The sequence below is a fragment of the Hypanus sabinus genome, chromosome 15, assembly GCF_030144855.1.
Source record: "Hypanus sabinus isolate sHypSab1 chromosome 15, sHypSab1.hap1, whole genome shotgun sequence".
NCBI classification, from domain to species: Eukaryota; Metazoa; Chordata; class Chondrichthyes; order Myliobatiformes; family Dasyatidae; genus Hypanus; species Hypanus sabinus.
In genome coordinates, this window is record NC_082720.1 from 35393467 (window position 1) to 35413677 (window position 20211).

The window sequence follows — 20211 nt, forward strand, 5'->3', positions numbered from 1 at the left end:
GAGGGTTTGTTAAGTCAATACATTATTCAATCTATCTAGTTTGCTGGAAAATTTATTATACCACATAATATCATTAAAAAGATCATAAGGCAAAAGAGCAGGAACTAAGCCACTCAGCCCATCTTTTCTGCTCTGCCATTCCATCATGGCCGATTTATTATCCTTCTCAACCCCATTCTTCTGCCTTCTCTCTGTAGCCTTTGATGCCCTGACTCAATGGTCTCCACAACACTCAGTGGCAATGAGTTCCACAGATTCAACACCCTCTGGCTAAAAAAAATTCCTCCACATCTCTGTTCTAAATGGGCATCCCTCAGTTCTGAGTCTCTGACCTCTGGTCCTGGACTCACTCACTATCTGAAAAATCCTCTCCGTATCCACTCTATCTAGACCTTTCAATGTCCAAAAGATTTCAATGAGATCACCCCTCATTCTTCTAAATTCCAATTAAGTAGAGGCCCAAAGCCATCAAACGCTCATCTTATGTTAACCCTTTCATTCCTGTAACCATTCTCATGAACCTCCTCTGGATCTTCTCCACATCTTTTCTTCGATAAGGGGCCCACAGCTATTTACAGTACTCCCAGGTGTGGTTTGACCAAAGCCTTATAAAGCCACTGCTTCACATCCTTGCTCTCATGTTCTGGTCCACTCAAAATGAATGCTAACATTCCATTTGCTTTCCTTACCATGGACTAGTTGGAAGAGGAGCATAGCAAATGTTGAATAGTGTGCTGGTTGTTGAACTATTTGGATTTCTGAGTAGTTGAACAGTGAATTATTGGAGTCTGGTAAGCATAACTTTCACCTCTGACATGAACTTGGCACCTTACTGAATGTATGCTAACTTAGAGCAGGCAAGGCTTCAACATTTTGTTCACCCCTGAGCTGAATTTCAGAAAATTCACCCAGTCTTTAACCCAGTCTATTTAAATTTGTCTGCATTTGTCCTTTTCTGCTGCTGAAAGATTTATCCTTGCTCGTGTAACTTCATGGATTGTTCTCACCTTTGGCAACATTGCTGACTCTTTATTTTTTGAATTTCAAGAAAACAAACATCTGACACACACTGAGTCCCAGATATGTGTCATCTTCATTCCTGTTCTTGCTAGTTCCTGTTTTGAGTGTGAGATAATTGAATCCTGAAATCAAATGCTCCAAACTTATCCCATGATCTTCAATTCTTAACATTTGATTCCTCCACCCGCACCAGGGGCTCTGAATGACGCAACACCACTACTCTGGGAAATCTTCCCCAGACTGATTTAAACTGAAATGTATTTACTTGCCAATGTTGTGGTTCATTTTTAACTGTACTTTGCAAAATGCCATTCATTTTCAACATCAATGATATTTTGCTATCGATTGGCCAAGAGCATTTTATATTCGATGGCAAATGTAAAGAGACCTAAATAATAGATTTCCCTCTATAAGAAATTTGTATAATAATATTTTTTTAAGCTGTTGAAAAATTTTGATGGTGCAAAGGTTGCATTAAATCTATCTTAAAATATTTCCATATTTTTCTCTAGATTTGATATCTACAGGAAAGTTCCAAAAGACCTTACACAGCCCACTTATACAGGAGCTTTCAGTAAGTATTGTATTACATCCTGCATTTTTAAAGACTTAATCGCATGCTAGTTCTTCCGAGTATTCATGTTTTAAAAAATACTTCAAAGGGAAGGCCTATCCTTGGGGAGGGTCCAAGACACAATGCAACTTTTCTGCTGACACAGAAATAGATCTCCTGTTCTTTTGTGACCCCCTCTCCCCCACCCTACCACCATGAAGAATCAGGATGTTAAATGTACATTTCAGTAGATGTTGTTCAACAGCATCCATAATTTGGCAATCTTGTGTTGGCAACACAGTGAAAAATCAAATCAAATCCGCTGCTTCAACGACAGTATGGTGCAATATGGGCCTCCATATGTATTGACAACTGCAAATCTGGCTTTTTCACAAGCTTCAAGATTCGGATTTATTTATCACATCTACATTGAAACATCCACCAAACATTTTAATTTATGGCCTCTTGTGCCAGATGAGGCCACTTTAAGGGTGGAGGAGCAACACCTTATATTCCGTTTGGGTACCCTCCAACCTGATGCAGTGAATATCGATTTCTCCTTTGAGTAAACAAAAATGCCCCCCTCCCCCCCCAATTCCCCACTCTCTGAGCTTTTACTACTCACTGCTTATTACTTTCTGCTGGGTCCCCCCCTTCCCTTTCCCCTATTGTCCACTCTCCCCTCCTATCAGATTCTTTTTTTAACCAGCCCTTGGCCTTTCCCACTCACCTGGCTTCACCTATCACCTTCCTGCTGGCCTCTTTCCCCTCCCCTCCCACCTTCTAATTCAGGCATTTTGCCTCTTACTTCTCAGTCCTGAAGAAGGATTTTGGCCCGAAATGTGGACTGTTTCCTCTTTTTTCGCGGATGCTGCCGGACCTGCTGAGTTACCCGGGCATTTTGTGAGTGTTGCTTTGGATGTCCAGCACCTGCAGATGTTCTCATTACCAGTGAAATTTGTCATTTGTTCTAACAGCTAAAACACCAAAGGATGTGCTTGGGGGCAGCCTGCAAGTGTGGCCGCACATTCCAAAACCAATATGCCGTGCCTATGATGCCCCACAGAACAACAGGAACACAATAAACAATAAAACAGCAGGAGTAAAACAAGCCCCAGTCCTCTCTCCTCCTTATGCATCCCATTCCCACCTGTGGTACTTAATTGTCATTGATCTGAAGCTTGAGTCTTGTGCAAAATATTTGACCGAACAACGAGCCACAGGATCAGCAATGATACTTTTCAGTGTGGCATTTCCCATCAGGCCGTCCACTGCGTGCGCATATCTTTTGAGGTGGAGCTTTTAGTGACTGGCCATATACCGTGAATCTTAAACTAGTAATTAAATTTATTTTCAGATATTATTGTAACACAGAAGATGAAGATCACAAAAACTTTAAAACTTTTAGCTGAAGTATAAATCGAAAGTATTAGTATAAACACAGGACGCCGGAAATTTGGAGCACCACATGCTCAAAATGCTGGAGGAACTTGGCAAGTCAGACAGTGTCTCTGAAGGGGAATAACACAGTGTTTCAGACTGAGACCCTTTATCAAGATTGGAAAGGAAGGGGCTAAAGCCAGAATAAGAAGGTGTGGGGTGGGGGGAGAGGAGGCTAGCAGGTGATGCTTGAGACCAGTGGAGGAGGAAGATGAGGGTGTCAGAGAGATGGGTTGAATTAAGAAGCTGCAAGGGGACAGGTGGAAGACGTAAAGGGCTAAAAAAGGAATCTAATAGGAGAGAACAGTAGACCATGAAAGAAAGAGGGGGAGGAGGGGAAGCAGAAGCAGAGGGAAGTGATGGGCAGGTGAGGAGAAGAGAAGGGGTAAGAAGGTAACTGGAATGAGGAATGGACAAAGCGAGAAGGAGGAGATTGAAATTACTGGAAATTAGAGAAATTGATGTTTATGCCAGCAGGTTGGAGGCTATCCATCCCCTCTCCCTTTCTTCCATAGTCCATCATCTTCTCCTTTTCAATTCCTCCTCCTTTAGCTTTTCTGCCTATCCCATCCAGTTTCTTACTACATCACCCTCCCACAACCACCTTCCCCCTCACTTGGTCTCAGCTAACACTTGTACTCCTTCTTCTACCCCCATGTTATTCTCCTTCTGCCTCCCCCCCCCCCCCGCCACTTTCCAGTTCTGATGAAGGGTCTCCGCCTGAGTTATCAGCTGTTTATTCCTCTCCATAGATACTGCCAGACTTGCTGAGCTCCTCCAGCATTTTGTGCATGTTGCTCAAAGTGTTACTAGGGTAGTGTGTTAGATGTATCCTCTGGACAAGTTTTTCTTTACCAAACCCTTACCACTTTTAGCTCTTTGTCAGTGTTCTTTTTGTTATTTAACCATCTCTGCCAACTGGGCCCAACTTCAACCTTTCTCATTTTCTTCACTCTGCTGTTCCCCAAGCCAGTGTATTCTAGGTTCCGCACTGTAATCTGTTCCCAAAATTACATGGTACAAATATGATAAAATATTACAAAGTTGGAGCCATTTCCTCCCCATCTCGGTCTATGTCCTGCTGTTTGTCATTCTAATTTTATTTGAACCTCCTACATTTTGTGGTACATTTCTTCTACTGCCTTCTGCCTCAATCTAACTACTTGATAAAATATGGAGAATCATCTTGCCGTGTGCTCTGCTGGTCTTCACTCTCTCCTGCGGATTTTACTTGCTTTCTGAAGCAGATGTATGCAATCCTATTGCCTGTTTTGAAGTCCAGTCTAATACTTATCCCTCAGTCAAAATCGCAGAAATGGTCATGACTCCACTGCTGTTTGTAGCATTTTCCCTTGTGAAAATTAGCTGCTTTTACTTGCACTAAAATAAACACTACTCTTTAAAAAAAAATGCCCTGGTGTTGTGTGTATTTGGTGACTTGGCAGTGAGTGAAATGCTTCATTTTCTTATCCATAGGATATGGACGTTACTGTAAAGCCATAATTTTAATGCTTTTCTGTAGGAACCAATCTTAATTTCTTTGCTCTCGTGGAAATGGGCACTGAATTTTTCTTTCTCATTCCTCAGTATATAGAGAGAGTATACAGTGTTACTCATTCTAGAGCGGGGTTCCCAACCTGGGATCCTTAGACCCCTTGCTTAATGGCATAACAAAGGTTAGGAACTCTGCTCTCTTAGTTCTTTAATGAGGTGCCTGCAATTAGCAAACAATATGTCAGCTACAGTCTGTCATTGTTTGTGCAACACTACTTTTTATGCCGTCATTTGTAAAACCCAATTGATATATTTTATTTAACACGAATAATATAATTATGTTATGGTTTTGAATATGTCTTAAATACCTGTCAACTCATGGTATTAGAATATAGAACATAGAAATTTGCAGCCTATTACAGGCGCTTTGACCCACATGTGCCGACCATGTAACCTATTCTAGAAACTGCCTAGAATTACCCTATCGCTTAGCCCTGTATATTTCCAAGCTACATGTACCTATCTAAGAGTCTCTGAAAAGACCCTATTGTATCCGCCACTACCACTGCCGCTGGCAGTGCATTCCCCACACCCATCACTCTCTTGTGTGAAAAACTTACCCCCGACGTCCCATCTGTAACTACTTCCAAGCACCTTAAAACTATGCCCCCTCGTGTTAGCCATTTCAGTCCTGGGTAAATGCCTCTGGCAATCTACATGATCAATGCCTTTCATGATCTTGTATATCTCTGTCAGGTCACCTCTCATCCTCCATTGCTCCAAGGAGAAAAGGCCAAGTTCACTCAATCTATCTCATAAGGCATGCACTCCAATCCAGGCAACATCCTTGTAAATCTCCTTTGCACTGATTTTATAGTATCCACATCCTTCCTGTAGTGAGATGACCAGAACTGAACACAGCATTCTCAAGTGGGGTCTGACCAAGGTCTTTTACAGCTGTAACATTATCTCATGGCTCTTGAACTCAGTCCCATGGTTGATGAATACCAACAAACCTTCTTAACAACACTGTAAACCTGCGCAGCAGTTTGAGTGTCTTATGGGCACCATAAGGTCAGACACGGACCAGAAGGTCTCTGTGATCCTCCACACTACCAGGTGTCTTACTGTTAATTCATTGGGTATCTTTAAGGCAGAAATAGATAGCTTCTTGATTAGCCAGGGCATCAAAGGGTATAGGGAGAAGGCAGGGGAATGGGGATGACTGGAAGAATTAGATCAGTCCATGATTGAATGGTGGAGCAGACTTGATGGGCCAAATGGCCTACTTCTGCTTCTGTATCTTATGGTCTTATTAATACTATATTCTGCCTTCTGATTTGACCTACCAAAATGAACCACTCCTACTTATCTGGGTTGAATTCCATCTGTCACTTCTTAGCCCAGTTCTGCAACCTGTTTGTGTCCCGCTGTAACCTTTGACAACCCTCCAGACGATCCACAACACCCCCAACCTCTGTGTCATCAGCAAACTTACTAACCCACCCTTCTACTTCTTCATCCATGTTACTTATAAAGGTCACTAAGAGGAGGGGTCCCAGAATAGATCCCTGCGGAACAACCCTGGCCACCGATCTCCATGCAAAATACGAACTATCTACAACCACTCTTTGCCTTCTGTGGGCAAGCCAATTCTGGATCCACAAAGCAAGGTCTACTTGGATCCCATGCCTCCTTACTTTCTGAATGAGCCTCCATTGCCTCTATTGTATTGTTGCACAAATGCAATGTTTTGTAGTTAAGGTTGGATGGTGTAACCATGTTTTTCTGATAAATATTTAAGAAAAGTCACAAGACCTGTAATTGGATTGGGTGATACATAGATTAATCACTTTTGTAGTTTAGTAATGATGAGTCAGAATTGTTCAGCACTTCCTTTGAGTTGCACGTTTATGAGAGTTCTAACGTGTTTCCTCTTTTCTGGCATATTTCGTAACCCTCATCTGTCTCGCAATATGATGATCACTTTACACTGTTGTAGAGATGCTTCTAAAATCACAAATACATGACAATTTGCAGATGCTAGAAATCCAGAGTAACACTCAGGAAAAGCTGGAGGACCTTAGAAGATCAGGCAGCATCTATGGAGAGGAATAAAGAGCCAATATTTGGCTAAGACTCTTCATCAGGACTAAAATCTCAAATTGTTGGGATAGATTTATAATTTGAAAATTTGTTGCCCAAGAGGAAACGGTGGAAGTATTGTCTCAAGATCCTGCCTTTAAATTAGTAGAGGTAATTTAGAGTTAATGATTTTGATACAGTTTACAAGTTGCTGTTAAGCACAGTGAAGTGTATCATCCTTCAAAATAAAAGTCTAGATGAAGAATGTAGAGTCAAAGAGTAGAATTACAAGCCATAGATTAAAAAAACTACCTGATCTATTTTTTATTATAAGCAAATATTCAGAATGTTTCAGTAGTACATTGTTATAAAGCATGTTATACTGAACCACTTTGATGACAGTTCTGTCCGTGGCCCTCCCTCAGACCTCCTCTCCCCACACTCTACCTTTAACTCCTGCCTGGTTCATCTTACGTTACCACGCTCTCCCCCGTTTGGGGAGGGAACTGGATTTAATGTTTCTGATTTCTTCTAAACACCTGATCACCAGTAGCAACTTGCCCTCAATACTTCCTTTCTGGTGAGCACTCCTTAGAGGCAGTGAATGCAGCAGTCACTGTAAACCCCCAGTCAAGATTCTGTTTAAGTACTAATTGGACTAATTAAGTTCTCAGCCGGTAGAGGGTTTGTGGAATGTGGTGTATGATAGGCAAATAGAAATAAACTACTTCACCTTGTCTTACCTGTAATCTGGCCTTAGTAGGAGTGATCATGACATAGTTACTATGATGGCTACTCCTGTCTTGTGTGAAGATACACTCAAAAGTGTCATTTGCCATGTGTTTTTCTCTTTTGGATATCAAAAAAAACTTGAATTGAAAAAAATTCAAGTGCTGTTTTGACCATTGGAGACATTGAATTTGGTCTTACTGATTTTTGTCCCGCATTAATATAGTAGAAGTTTTATATCTAGTCTTAAATTAAAATATGCTGTTGTCTTGTAACCATCGCTGGTTACAAGACCTTTGAACTGAATGCCCTACTCCATAGAAGAGTGCCATCACCACCTGATTGCAGTTGTTTGAGGGAGCAACCCACTACTACCTTCCCAAAGGCAACATGTAAATGAAAGTGGGGAAACTGCAGATGTTGAAAATCTGAAATAAAAATAGAAGTTGCTGGAAACATTGAACCTGACCTGCTTAAATATTCTGGCGCGATCTATGATTGGACAGCAAATTGTTGCGATTCCCATGTCTTTAGAATGAACTCAATAAATACTCCAATTACTTTTATTAAGAAATTGATTATTAATAGCATGAAGTGAGTTATAATATAAAAATAGAGCATTCCTTAGTTCTTTTTATATTATACTCAATGTGTTGAAATAAATCTTTTTCCAGATCAACAAGAGTAGATAAACATTTGTTTCTCCATTTCAACGTTTGGCAATTTATTGTGTTCTGGTTTGTTCCTTTAATCTTTTCTCTTTGTAGATTTTAAGGAAGCCACGGGGCAAGTTGGGCTATTTCTTTGTAGGGAGCATGAAGAATTAGAAGTGACCAATGGATTATGCAGGACATATGGTATCAGAAAGGCTTGAGGTGTTGAATATGGGGATTTGTATATAAAATCAATAGATTAAAGGGAGCAAACAGGAGAAGTGCTTGAATGTTAAGAGATGGTGGGGAGTGAAATTAACAAAAGCAGATATTTAAGAATATTGCAGCCAGGTGCTTGTAGGAATGGTGAATAAAAAGACACACGAACTGAGTGGGCACATGCAACTAAGGTTGCTTTTCGTCAAGAATGAACATCACCCACAGAGAGATTGGACAGAATGCCAATTTTCTAATGATTTCAGCATAGTTTATATTATTGGGATTCATTTCCTATTTCAGTGTGTACTTCTTATGGGATTGGGCCTTTCATTTGGTTATTAGGTTGATTTATAAAGCATAATCACATGGGCACACATATTTACAATAACACAGTTTATTTTCTGAAACCATTTTGAGAGTTAAGTGGGAAAAGGAAGGTGAGATCGGACATTTTTTTTTGGCTCTGAAATTCTTCCTATTGTGCTCGAGAAATTCCACTCCAGTGATCTCATGGATGAAGGTCCCTGCCCACGGCTCACTGTGCTGGTTCATGTCACCGAAGGGGAAGTTCAGGAAGCCACACCAGGGGGGAGTTCCCAGACAGTGTTCAGCTCACAATGGCAATGCATGAAGTATATGGATAGGGTGGTCGAAATGTTACCAAATGCCCGGAGGTTTCCTTTATTTGATTTGGGACTTCTTGATGATTGAAGGAAGTACTGTTCGGTTTCATTTTGAGTTAATAACTTGTATCGTAGGTTTTTAAAGTCTTCGTACATATGTAAGTCCACACTATTTTTAGATGATTACATACAAGTGCAATTTATAGCTCATGCTATTCAGCTGCAGGCTGATTTCTGATAATTACACACTTTAATGGAGTGCACCTTTTGTATAGAAGTTCAAAATGAAATTGAGTAGAGAGGTTCAAAAACAGGAAACATAGGAAACCGACTGCACAATACAGGCCCTTCAGCCCACAATGCTATGCCAAACATGTACTTACTTTAGAAATTACCTAGGGTTACCCATAGCCCTCTATTTATCAATCCAGGGGTCTCCTAAAAGACCCTATTGTATCCACCTCCACCACTGTTGCCGGCAGCTCACACTCACCACTCCCTGTGCAAAAAACCAGACTTACCCCTGATATCCCCTCTGTACCTATTTCCAAGCACCTTAAAACTGTATTCTCTCGACACAAAATATTTTGAAAGAGAAAATAAACTCCTAATGACAAATGTCTGGTAGACAGAAGCAAAACAGGAAAAGGCAAGACAAACATGTTTTTGTTTTGGAAGCAGTTATAATCTAGAGCTGGAACTGAAGCATGTTGGGCAGTAGTTTTCAAAAGGCAGTTGGATACGTCTTTGTGGACTAAAAGGCAAAGATGTGGAAGCAATTCAATAGTTCTCTCCCTGCCCCTTCCACCTCCCCTGCCCTTCTCCCCCACTCTCCCTATAATTAAATAACACTAGGTTAACTATCGTTTGCAGTGAGGCCTTGCAGTGTACTCAGGACCTGTGCTACAGAATTAGCTGTGCCGTTCTAGTGTAGTTACAAAACTGGAATCTTCCTAATAATTTGGTAAACCACCTATTTACAAAGTGGAACAGATTGATTTTGGCTTATTTTCTCCCAAGGAGTCTACTCTCATTGTCTGCAGTGTGAAGGGAACCTTGTCGTTGGTGCTATCAAGTGGCAGTTACTTGCCAATGACATATCAACGTCCAGTTTGGAGTTCACCTGGAGAGTTGTGCCCCCAGACCTCAGTCACAGTCTTACTCTGAATATGGACCATTAAGCTAAATTGCTGAATTTAGAATGAATGCTCTTGGCATGAATCAGCATTTAATTGTGTGTGGCATCAAGTTGCCTTGATAAAACTGATTCCTCATTGAAGAACGTAAGATGACAGAAAGCAGAGGGCGACAGGCCAGTTAGTCTAAATGCTTGAATCCTATGATCAAGGAAGAAGCACCAGAAAATTTGGAAAATCATAATACAATTAAATATTATCAGCATAATTTTATGAAAGGGAAATAGTATTTGACTATTATATATTATTTATGATGTAACTAGCAGGTGGATAAAGAGCAAACACGAGGAAATCTGCAGATGCTGGAAATTCAAACAACAACACACACAAAATGCTGGTGGAGGCCAGGCAGGCCAGGCGGCATCTATAGGGAGAAGCGCTGTCGACGTTTCGGGCCGAGACCCTTCGTCAGGACTAACCGAAAGGAAAGATAGTAAGAGATTTGAAAGTAGTGGGGGGGGGGGGGGATGCGAAATGATAGGAGAAGACCGGAGGGTGTGGGATGAAGCTAAGAGCTGGAAAGGTGATTGACGAAAGTGATACAGAGCTGGAGAAGGGAAAGGATCATGGGACTGGAGGCCTCAGGAGAAAGCGGGTGGGGGGAACACCAGAGGGAGATGGAGAACAGATAAACAACTAAACATGTCAGGGATGGGGTAAGAAGGGGAGGAGGGGCATTAACGGATGTGGAACTAAAATGTGTGGCCACTGGGAGATCCTGCTTTTTCTGGCGGACTGAGCGTAGGTGTTCAGCGAAACAGTCTTCCAGTCTGCGTCGAGTCTCACCAATATATAAAAGGTCACACCGGGAGCACCGGACGCAGTATACCACACCAGCCGACTCACAGGTGAAGTGTTGCCTCACCTGGAAGGATTGTCTGGGGCCCTGAATGGTGGTGAGGGAGGAAGTGTAAGGGCAGGTGTAGCACTTGTTCTGTTTACAAGGATAAGTGCCAGGAGGGAGATTGGTGGGAGGGGATGGGGGGGACGGGGGACGAGTGGACAAGGGAGTCGCGTAGGGAGAGATCCTTGTGTAAAGCAGAAAGAGGGTGGGAGGGAAAAATGTGCTTGGTAGTGGGATCCCGTTGGAGGTGGCGGAAGTTACGGAAAAAGTTACGGGTGGATAAAGAGAAACTGATTTAACGTAAAAAAAAAGAAAATCTGCAGATGCTGGAAATCCAAGCAACACACTTGAAATGCTGGAGGAACTCAGGAGGCCAGGCAGCATCTAGGAAAAGAGTACCGTTGACGTTTGAGTCTGAAACCCTTCGGCAGGACTCAGGTGTAGGGGGAAGTCCATTTGTAATCGGGTAAAAGATTACTGTAAATGATAAGAATAAGGGATTGGGATAATACATGTGCTTGGACAGGGAATTAGCTAACTGACCTAAAGCAGATGTGAAAAAAGTTCTCAGGTTGTTGTCGTGGAAATTTATACTGGGACCTCTACTATTTATAATCTATATTGGTGACTTCGATGAAGAGGTTGAGTGTATTGCCACCAGATTTATTGATGCTACAAAATTTAATGAGAAAGCAAATTATGAAGAGAATATGAATTGTGTAGAAGAGTACAGATGGGTTAAATAAGTAGGGAACAAATTGACAGGTGGAATATAATGAGGAATATGAAGTTATCCACTCTGGTAGGAAGAGTAATAGAACAGAGTATTGCTTAAGTAGAGAGAGACTACAGAATGCTGCTGTACAGAGGGTTTTGGATGAAATTCATGAAGCACAGGAAGAGGGCACAGAAAGTAATTAGGAAAGCAAATGGAATGTTGGAATAAAAACAGCAAATGCTGGAAACGCCTAGGAAATCAAATAGATTCTGTGGGGTGAAAAACATAATTAATGTTTGAGGTTGAGTATACCTCATCCTTTTGATCTTATTTGAAGAGAGATACACGTGCATTGGAAGCAGTTCAGGGAAGGTTCAACATGTTATTTCTAGGAAGAAGAGGTTGCCTTGTTCTGAAAGGTTGAAGAGATTAGACCTATACTCTATGATGTTGGGAAGAATGGTAGTCTTGTTGAAACATTGCACTCAACATCAATAAGACTAAGGAATTGATGTGAAAGGGAAGTCGAGGGAACACACACCAGTCCTCATTGAGGGGTCAGCAGTGGAAAGGGTAAGCAGTTTCGAGTTCCTGAGTGTCAGCATCTCTGAAGATCTATCCTGGACCTAACATATTGATGCAATCACAAAGAAGACTTGACAGAGGCTATATTTCATTCGGAGTTGTAAAGTTTGATGGCCACAGGTAGGAATGATTTCCTATGATGCTCAGTGTTACATCTCAGTGGAATGAGTCTCTGGCTGAATGTACTCCTGTGCCTAACCAGTACATTATGGAGTGGATGGGAGTCATTGTCCAAGATGGCATGCAACTTGGATAGCATCCTCTTTTCCAACACCTCTGCCAGAGAGTCCAGTTCCACCCCCACGACATCACTGGCCTTACGAATGAGGTTGTTGATTCTGTTGGTGTCTGCTACCCTCAGCCTGCTGCCCCAGCACATAACAGCAAACATGATAGCACTGGCCACCACAGACTCATAGAACGTCCTCAGCTTCATCTGGCAGATGTTAAAGGACCTCAGTCTCCTCAGGAAATAGAGGTGGCTCTGACCCTTCTTGTAGACAGCCTGAGTGTTCTTTGACCAGTCCAGTTTATTGTCTATTCACATCCCCAAGTATTTGTAATCCTCCACTATGTCCACACTGACCTATCTCTCTCACATATATATTTGCTGTCACAGAACAATAAATTTCACACCATATGCCAGTGGTATTAAACCTGATTCTGATTCTGACATTCAGGGTTCTGGGGGATGTTTGACAGGGTGAATTTGAGAGGCAATTTTCTCTTTTGAGGGAGTTGGGATCTGGAAGTAGGGGACTTGGTTCAGATGTTTATTTCAGCTGGAGATGAGGAAGGATCCCTTCTAAATTATGAAGCTTGCAGTTCTTTTCTCAGCTCCCTGGAGAGTGATTCATTAAATATTTTCAGAGTTGGGATAGACTGTTGGCGAGTGGGAATTTGAGGACCAGTAGGTAAAATGAAGTTGAGGATCAGATTGATAATAATAAGCAGGTCGAGAGGCCAAATGACATTTTATTTATATATACCTTCTTATGAGAAAACACTTTAGATTGGGAATCTTAACTGAATGTCCAGGTTTAGTGCTGTAGACTGTACATTATGGTGCCTGATAAATATCTAATGGTTTAATGAAAATTTTGCTCGACTAATGGAACTTACTGGTTTTTATTTTCAACTAAAATGTTAATTTACCTAGGTAGGCTATTGGAATTAAAACTTCAAAGTTCAAAGTAAGTTTTATTATCAAAGTACAAAATGTCACCATATACAACCCAGTGATTCATTTTATTGTGAGCATACTCAGCAACTGTATAGAATAATAACTGTAACAGAGTCAATGAAAGATCGCCCAACTAGGGCATTCATCCAGAGTGCAGAAAACCACTAACTGTGTAAATGCAATCAGAACAAACAAAAATATAAACAAATAAGCAATAAACATCGAGAACATGAGGTGAAGAGTCCTTGAAAGTGAGTCAGTCCATAGCTTGTGGGATCATTTCAGTGACGAACGAACACTTCATCATTGAACTAGGACTTGAGGAAAGGACACTTGATGTTCAGTTATTGCTGAATCTGACAGGTGTACAAATGGGGTATTTGTTGAAGTGGTTAAGAAAAGGGAAAGAAGATCTGTGTATGGGTAGCGACTTCTGTGATTTTAGTGTCAATCATGATCCTCGACAGCCAAGTACCAAAGTCCTCTTCAGCCTATTTATAAATGCCATGATCACTGTAATGTGTAAAGAAGCTGAAGGTAATCATGATAGAAAGCATGTTTTGCTCAGTAGATCTGATGTTCTGAAAACAAAATCCATTTCCCTCGTGGCATCAGTTTCTCTCGCTGATGTATCACAGTTTATATTAATTTGCTCTGTTAATTTTGTTTCTAGGCTTTACAGCTATCTAAATCATGTAGTGGAAAATTCCGTTTTGCATTAACTCACTATAATGGTTTAATTACCCGAATGAATCATTGCACCATCACAAGTGAATTATGTGGACTTTTGCCTCCAATCAAAGCTGTGATGCTGTTGCTTGTTAATCGGTGCTTTAATTCTCCTAATTTAACAAGCTAACTGGAGATAACTTAAGTACAGTTGTATTTTTTTTATCATCTTTTTTAGCTTATGCTGTTTGTTCTGTCCAATGCCTGTGATCATTCCATTTGGATCCTTTAATTCTCAAAGCCACTTACTCAATTCCAACTCTTATGTAAAACAGATTTTGACCATAGTTCAAGCAATAAGCATTGGATCTTATCTTTAAACACTTTCATTTGTTTTACAGTTTCCATTTGCTGCTGCATATTCATGCTGTTCCTTTTCTTGTCAGAACTGACTGGATTCATTGCCACTGAAATGTAAGTGAACAGCATGCCTCTTGGCCCCTGTGTGTAACTGAACTGGAAAATGAGGTGCAATAGGCTCTGCTAAAATGACAACTGTTGATTTTGCTAGGCCCTTGAGTTCTCAGCAGGCATAGAGTATTCTCCCAGTGCTCCTCGTTTGCCCTAGGGTAGTGGTCGCCAACCAGTCGGCGGCGATCGACCTGTCAATCTTCGAGACTTCCCCGGTAGATCCTGGAAAAAAATGAAAAATGTGCACCGGGCAGAAAAGACCGAAAGTAATACCCGGAAACAACCTCCCCCCCCACGAACAGTGGGAGCACCGCCACATCACCGTTATCCTAATCGGCATCAACCTATCTTTATAATGCAGACATCCCAGCTCTCCTGGAAGTTTCGGGAGTCTCCTGCATATTAATAGTGGCACCCTGATGCCCACAAGTTATATACAATATCCCAGAAATCGATTTTTTTTTGAGAAAGAGAACGAGAGAGAGAGAGAGAGAGAGAGAGGCAGAGTGTTCGAAGAAAAAAGAAAATATAAACTGTACTTCACCCCAGACTACACTAAAGTGTACCCCTGCCTAATAGGGGTCAAAAATAATGACAGTGTTGCTCACTGCACTGTTTGCAACAGTGACTTTTCTATTGCCCACTGTGGGTTAAAATGTAAAGGACATGTTGAGGTGAGTTTAACAGGTGTCATTCGTTCATTATCATAGCTAACGTTATTTAAACTAGCTTGGAGCTGCTAGGGAGCTACTCTACCGCAGACATCCCACCTCTCCCGGGAGTCTCCCGCAAATTGATGGTGCTACCTCCCTGAAATGAGTTTTTGCAGGGTGGGATGTCTGATAATGCTCACATTACAACACTTCTCCTCCTTTAAATTCCAACATTCCCCAAATGTAAAAGAACTGGGAAACAAAATCAGTGGTGTCATTAGCTTGCGTACCTCTGAAACTTATAGTAGTGTCTCAGTAACAGTTCACCAATACAAAACACCTGAAAAACGTGGCAGGTTCAACATTCAGTCTAACAAAGGAAACTGTCCATTCAAATATTCAGTCTGTCAGGAGGTTTGTGAGGGGGGCTGTGCTGCAACAGATGAAAATTATTAAATCTAAGTACAGGACCTGTCTTACTGACTTACCTCTCAGACTGGCTGTCTGTAGTTATGAGCCAAATTTCAGCAAACTGGCAGAAAGTATTCAGCCCCAGTCATCACACCGAGTGCAACGGTCAATTTTTATTCATTTATTTTTCGTGTTGAAATAAAATTAAATAATGAAACATAGAATTAAGGTTGTTGTAATGTGAACATTATAAAAACAAGTAATTCCAATTAAGATAATGCTAACATAGTAATACTCCTGCTATGAAAAGCTGCCTGCAAACAGAGACTGCTTCTGGGGCTGTGGGGCCCCACTTCTGGTCCCTTCTGTCCAGTGTGCATGCTTGTGTCTAAACAATTTAGTAGGTCGATCTTGCCTTTCACCATGGCCGAGGTAGTGGATCTTGGGCTTAAAAAGGTTGGCGACCTCTACCCTAGGGGAAGAGGGGAAGTTTGCCTTCGCCTTTCATCCTTCAGACCATTCTAAAGTACCAGGTCTAAGAGCTTGTCATGTAAGTTTTGCAAACAATGGATGTGTTTTAGAAGTAGAAAGCAGGATGAATGGAGAGCGGCCAGTTTCAGTCCCTTTTGAGCATATTCTGATTTTACTTGTGTTATAGCTAGTCTGCAATTTATTTTCTTCAGGTTAGTTCAGTTGATAAATCCTTAGTAATTCTACAAAAAACTATCTGCATTTTTATTTGTTTCAATGGTAGTTAAATATCAGCAATAAATGCTGGTTTTGCAGATTCTGAAAATTGGAAGATTATACCCCACTGATCCAAAATCTGCTAGTCTGCAGCAGAACCTCTAAATGACTTAGCTACAATTTTAAGATTTCTGTATTTTCCCTCCCTTGTGCAGTTACTGTCACTGAACAAAATATAAGAGGTACCGACCGGTCTTCACAGGAAATTGTTTGCAGAAAGTTCTATTTGTATTAGCCTGCAATCAAACCTCCAATGCAATAATTTTAGTGATAATTATTTAGTGGTATTTGAAGACCCAAGTCCCAAGCATGTGTTAACCTGGGCATCTTTACTTCATAATAAGTGGGCAAATGTGCTTGCATTCTGGGAACATCTGATGCTTTGGCTTAGCAGCAGTTTATTTCACTCTCTGCAATGAGTGATTTCTTTTGGACTTTATGACATCAGATGTGTCCAAGTGCAACTACTGAGGATTAAAACAGAACAGCTGTTGACAGAGCTGCAATAGTAAACCAGATTATTGTGGCACTCAACATGAAAATTCCTCGTGTCTTTAATTCCCGCTCTTGCTATTGGTTTAAAACCCTAAGATTGATTAAATGAGATGATTTTGAATATCTGAATGGAAACTGAAATAATTCATTTAAATAAGCAATTGTAAATCAAACTTGATGGGAACAAGTTCAGTAATCTAAATACCGAGAAAGGAAAGGATGGAGAATTAGCAGGCCTTAAAACAAATACAGAGTGCACTTGTCACTATACTTGATATCTTGAATGTAAATGTATATTTGATCAGTGATGAGACTTAAATTCTTTCTTGAAATATCCCCCATGCTTTTATTTTCTCACAAATGGGTTCTAAGCTAATACTGTGCTCTTATTGTAGAACCTGCTTTTGCATTTTGAGCCTAAGACTGTGTGCAGTGCTTTTTATGTAGTTCTCAGAAAAGTAGCATTATCACAGAATACTGCATCATTGTAAAGGCTGGATTGACCTGGTTGTGTTGGAATTCATAGGATTCATGTTATTATGGACTTCATACTCGCAGATTGCGGGTCAGAGCTGAAATAGATTGTATTAATCTGCTGCTCAATAGTGAGATGGCATCCAAAGGAGTAAACTGGCCTGTGAAGCGCTAGGAATAGCGGAGGAAAAGCTGAATTCCTTTCTGTGGCAATGTCCGCTAAAATACTTAACGTTCTCACATCACTAAATGTTATTGTTTTATTGCAGAGTGAATGAATTGTACGTGGACGATCCTGACAAAGATAGTGGAGGAAAAATTGAAGTAAATCTAAATATAAGCTTACCTAATCTTCCGTGTGATGGTGAGTTAATGTAACCTTTAATAAAAAATAATGGGAAGGAATAAAAGAATATAAGGCTCAGCCTTGTTTTTAAAAGCCTTGATATTACATTTTACTCCTTTACAGTTGGTTTCAAGTCAGTATCGTTGCTGCTTGTTGGACGAGGAAAATCATTGCAATGTTTTTCCGAGTGTTTAAATTCAACCTGTCTTACAGCCATGGAATAAGAACAGTTGCTTTATTAAACTACAGTACAACTACTATAATACAGCACCCTCGGGATTTTAACGGTGCTGGAATAACAGATCTTCCTTTTACCACTCCGTTTTTAAAACATATTATATAGCAGCACCATAATAAAGTTTCCAGATGATTATAAATGAGACATGGTAAAGGTGCTGTAGTGAGTATTGGAACCGTGACCTTGTGAGTTCAAAGGAATTTCAGGATCAGGTCCATGATGACTTTAAAGCAAGTGTAGGAAATGAGACCCCAATAAGTTTAAAGGGATCATGGGAACATAGTTTAATAGGAATTTGGAAAATGTGACCGGGGTAACTTGTAGACAAGGTGTGAAACAGAGTTCTGCTAAGTTTAAAGGGAATAAAGAGGCCAAGGAGTGTGAGAGATGGGGCCCTTATGAGTTTAAAGGGAATATAGGAAGTGGGGAGTATAGCAAAGGCGAGAAGTAGGGCTGCAGTGGGTATAAAGCAAGCAGGAAAAGCACAACCCTGTGAGCTAGGTGCTGATCCATTGGAATTTTTGGTTAATTATTTTTACTGTGCACTAAACGTGAAATCATTCTCCAATTTTAAGTTGCATCTTTGTTTAACTTCCTATGTGATTGGTTTAGAAAGTTGATTAGCTAGATAAAATATTTTTACATCCTTCTCATTAATTTTCTTTTTATATAATTTAAACATGATAATTTTGTTTATGAGTTTACCCTCTGTCCCTCTGATCAGAAGCTCTTGGGTTCAGGTGCCATAGGAATAGCTTTTGCTGATTTATTCATTGATGGCCTTATTCCGTGTGCAGCCCAATCAAGTTGATCCAGTATTTCTTCTTAATCAAAATGATCTAAAAAGGCCTTCTCATTTGTAGACGTAAGAGAAGAACTTGCATGTAGAAGCCATGTTTTCCTGATGGTTTGGCATCTTATTTCACTTCTATTTCTGTTCTGAGAATAGTTTGAAAATGTGATCTGATGAAAGAATATGGCTCAGTGACTGTAATAAAAGGAATGTAAATACAGTAATAATACAAGTATGTCAATCATCACTGTCAGCCGGGAGCTACATTATCCCTGTGCAAAAAGCAAGTGTCACTTTTATTTGATACACTGTGGATTCTGGTTAATTGGGACACATCAGGACCAGTGTATTTTGACCCAATTAGTCGCAATTAGTCAAAGTTTCATGGAAATAGTTAAAAAGGTATTTAAAAAAAAAAGAAACTACCATTTTACTGAGTAACAGATTATGTATTTAAATGAAATACAATACAATTTAGAACACTATCCTGTCAGAATGCTCTCCATGGTATATCTGCAGAAGTTTTCAAGTGTTTTAGGTGACAAACCAAAACTCCTCAAGCTCCTAATGAAATATAGTTGCTGTCTTGCCTTCTTTATAGCTGCATCGATATGTTGGGACCACGCTGGATCCTCAGAGATTTTGACACTCGGGAATTTGAAATCACTCACTCTCTCCACTTTTGATCCCTCTATGAGGATTGGTTTGTTTTCCCTCGACTTACCCTTCCTGAAGTCCATAATTAGCTCTTGTGTCTTACTGATCTTGAGCGCAAGGATGTTTCTGTGACACCACTTAACCAGCTGGTATATCTCGCTCCTGTATGCCCTCTCCATCTGAGATTCTACCAACAATGGTTGTGTCATCAACAAATTTATAGATGGCATTTGAACTATACTCAGCCACACAGTCATGGGTATAGAGAGAGTAGGACAGTGGGTTTAGCATTACATCCCTGTGGTGTGCCAGTGTTGATCATCAGCAAGGAGAAGATATTATTACAGATCCACACAGATGTGGTCTTCTGGTTAGAAAGATGAGGTTCCAATTGCAGAGGGAGGTACAGAGGCCCAGGTTCTGTTGCTTATCGATCAAGGTTGCATCTCTGCATATGTCACCACACTACCGGGTGGTGTGTGCATATGTTGCCTAAAGTAAACATGAAATTAGACCGGCAATCCTGAACTCCTGCATCTTTCTTAGAAGTAGTTCAATGTTTTGAAGTCACAGAACATAATAGTTTCAATTTCACTCCCAGCCATTTCTGGCATTTCCAAGCCTGAATACTTAAAATTGCAGTGAGCAAAACAGTTCTGAATTGTCTTACTGCTTATTTCACACCAACTATCAGTGACAAAAATCAGTGCTTTCTGAGCACCATGACATGTAACTGATGCTATTGAAAAACTTCACTCTAAGCACAGTGTAGTATCTAACGGCCACACAAGTGCATGTATCTGACTCTCTTTAGAAACTTTTCAACTACAGTCTCCAGCCCTAATTAAGTGGCATCATGTCCCAAATAAACAATGAGAATCCTGGCAATTCTCTCGAGTAGATTTTGTTCTTTAA

General features: G+C 40.5%; 1 protein-coding gene across 2 annotated transcripts in view; it reads left to right on the plus strand.

Annotated features, from left to right (window-relative positions):
* Positions 1-20211, plus strand: part of ergic1 (endoplasmic reticulum-golgi intermediate compartment 1) — an 83334-nt gene that overhangs the window by 36807 nt on the left and 26316 nt on the right. For both annotated transcript variants that reach the window (XM_059990204.1, XM_059990203.1), the window contains exons 2-4: positions 1533-1594; positions 14413-14485; positions 17532-17626. In XM_059990204.1, the coding sequence (XP_059846187.1) occupies positions 1533-1594; positions 14413-14485; positions 17532-17626 (230 nt within the window). The remainder of the gene's footprint in view (positions 1-1532; positions 1595-14412; positions 14486-17531; positions 17627-20211) is intronic.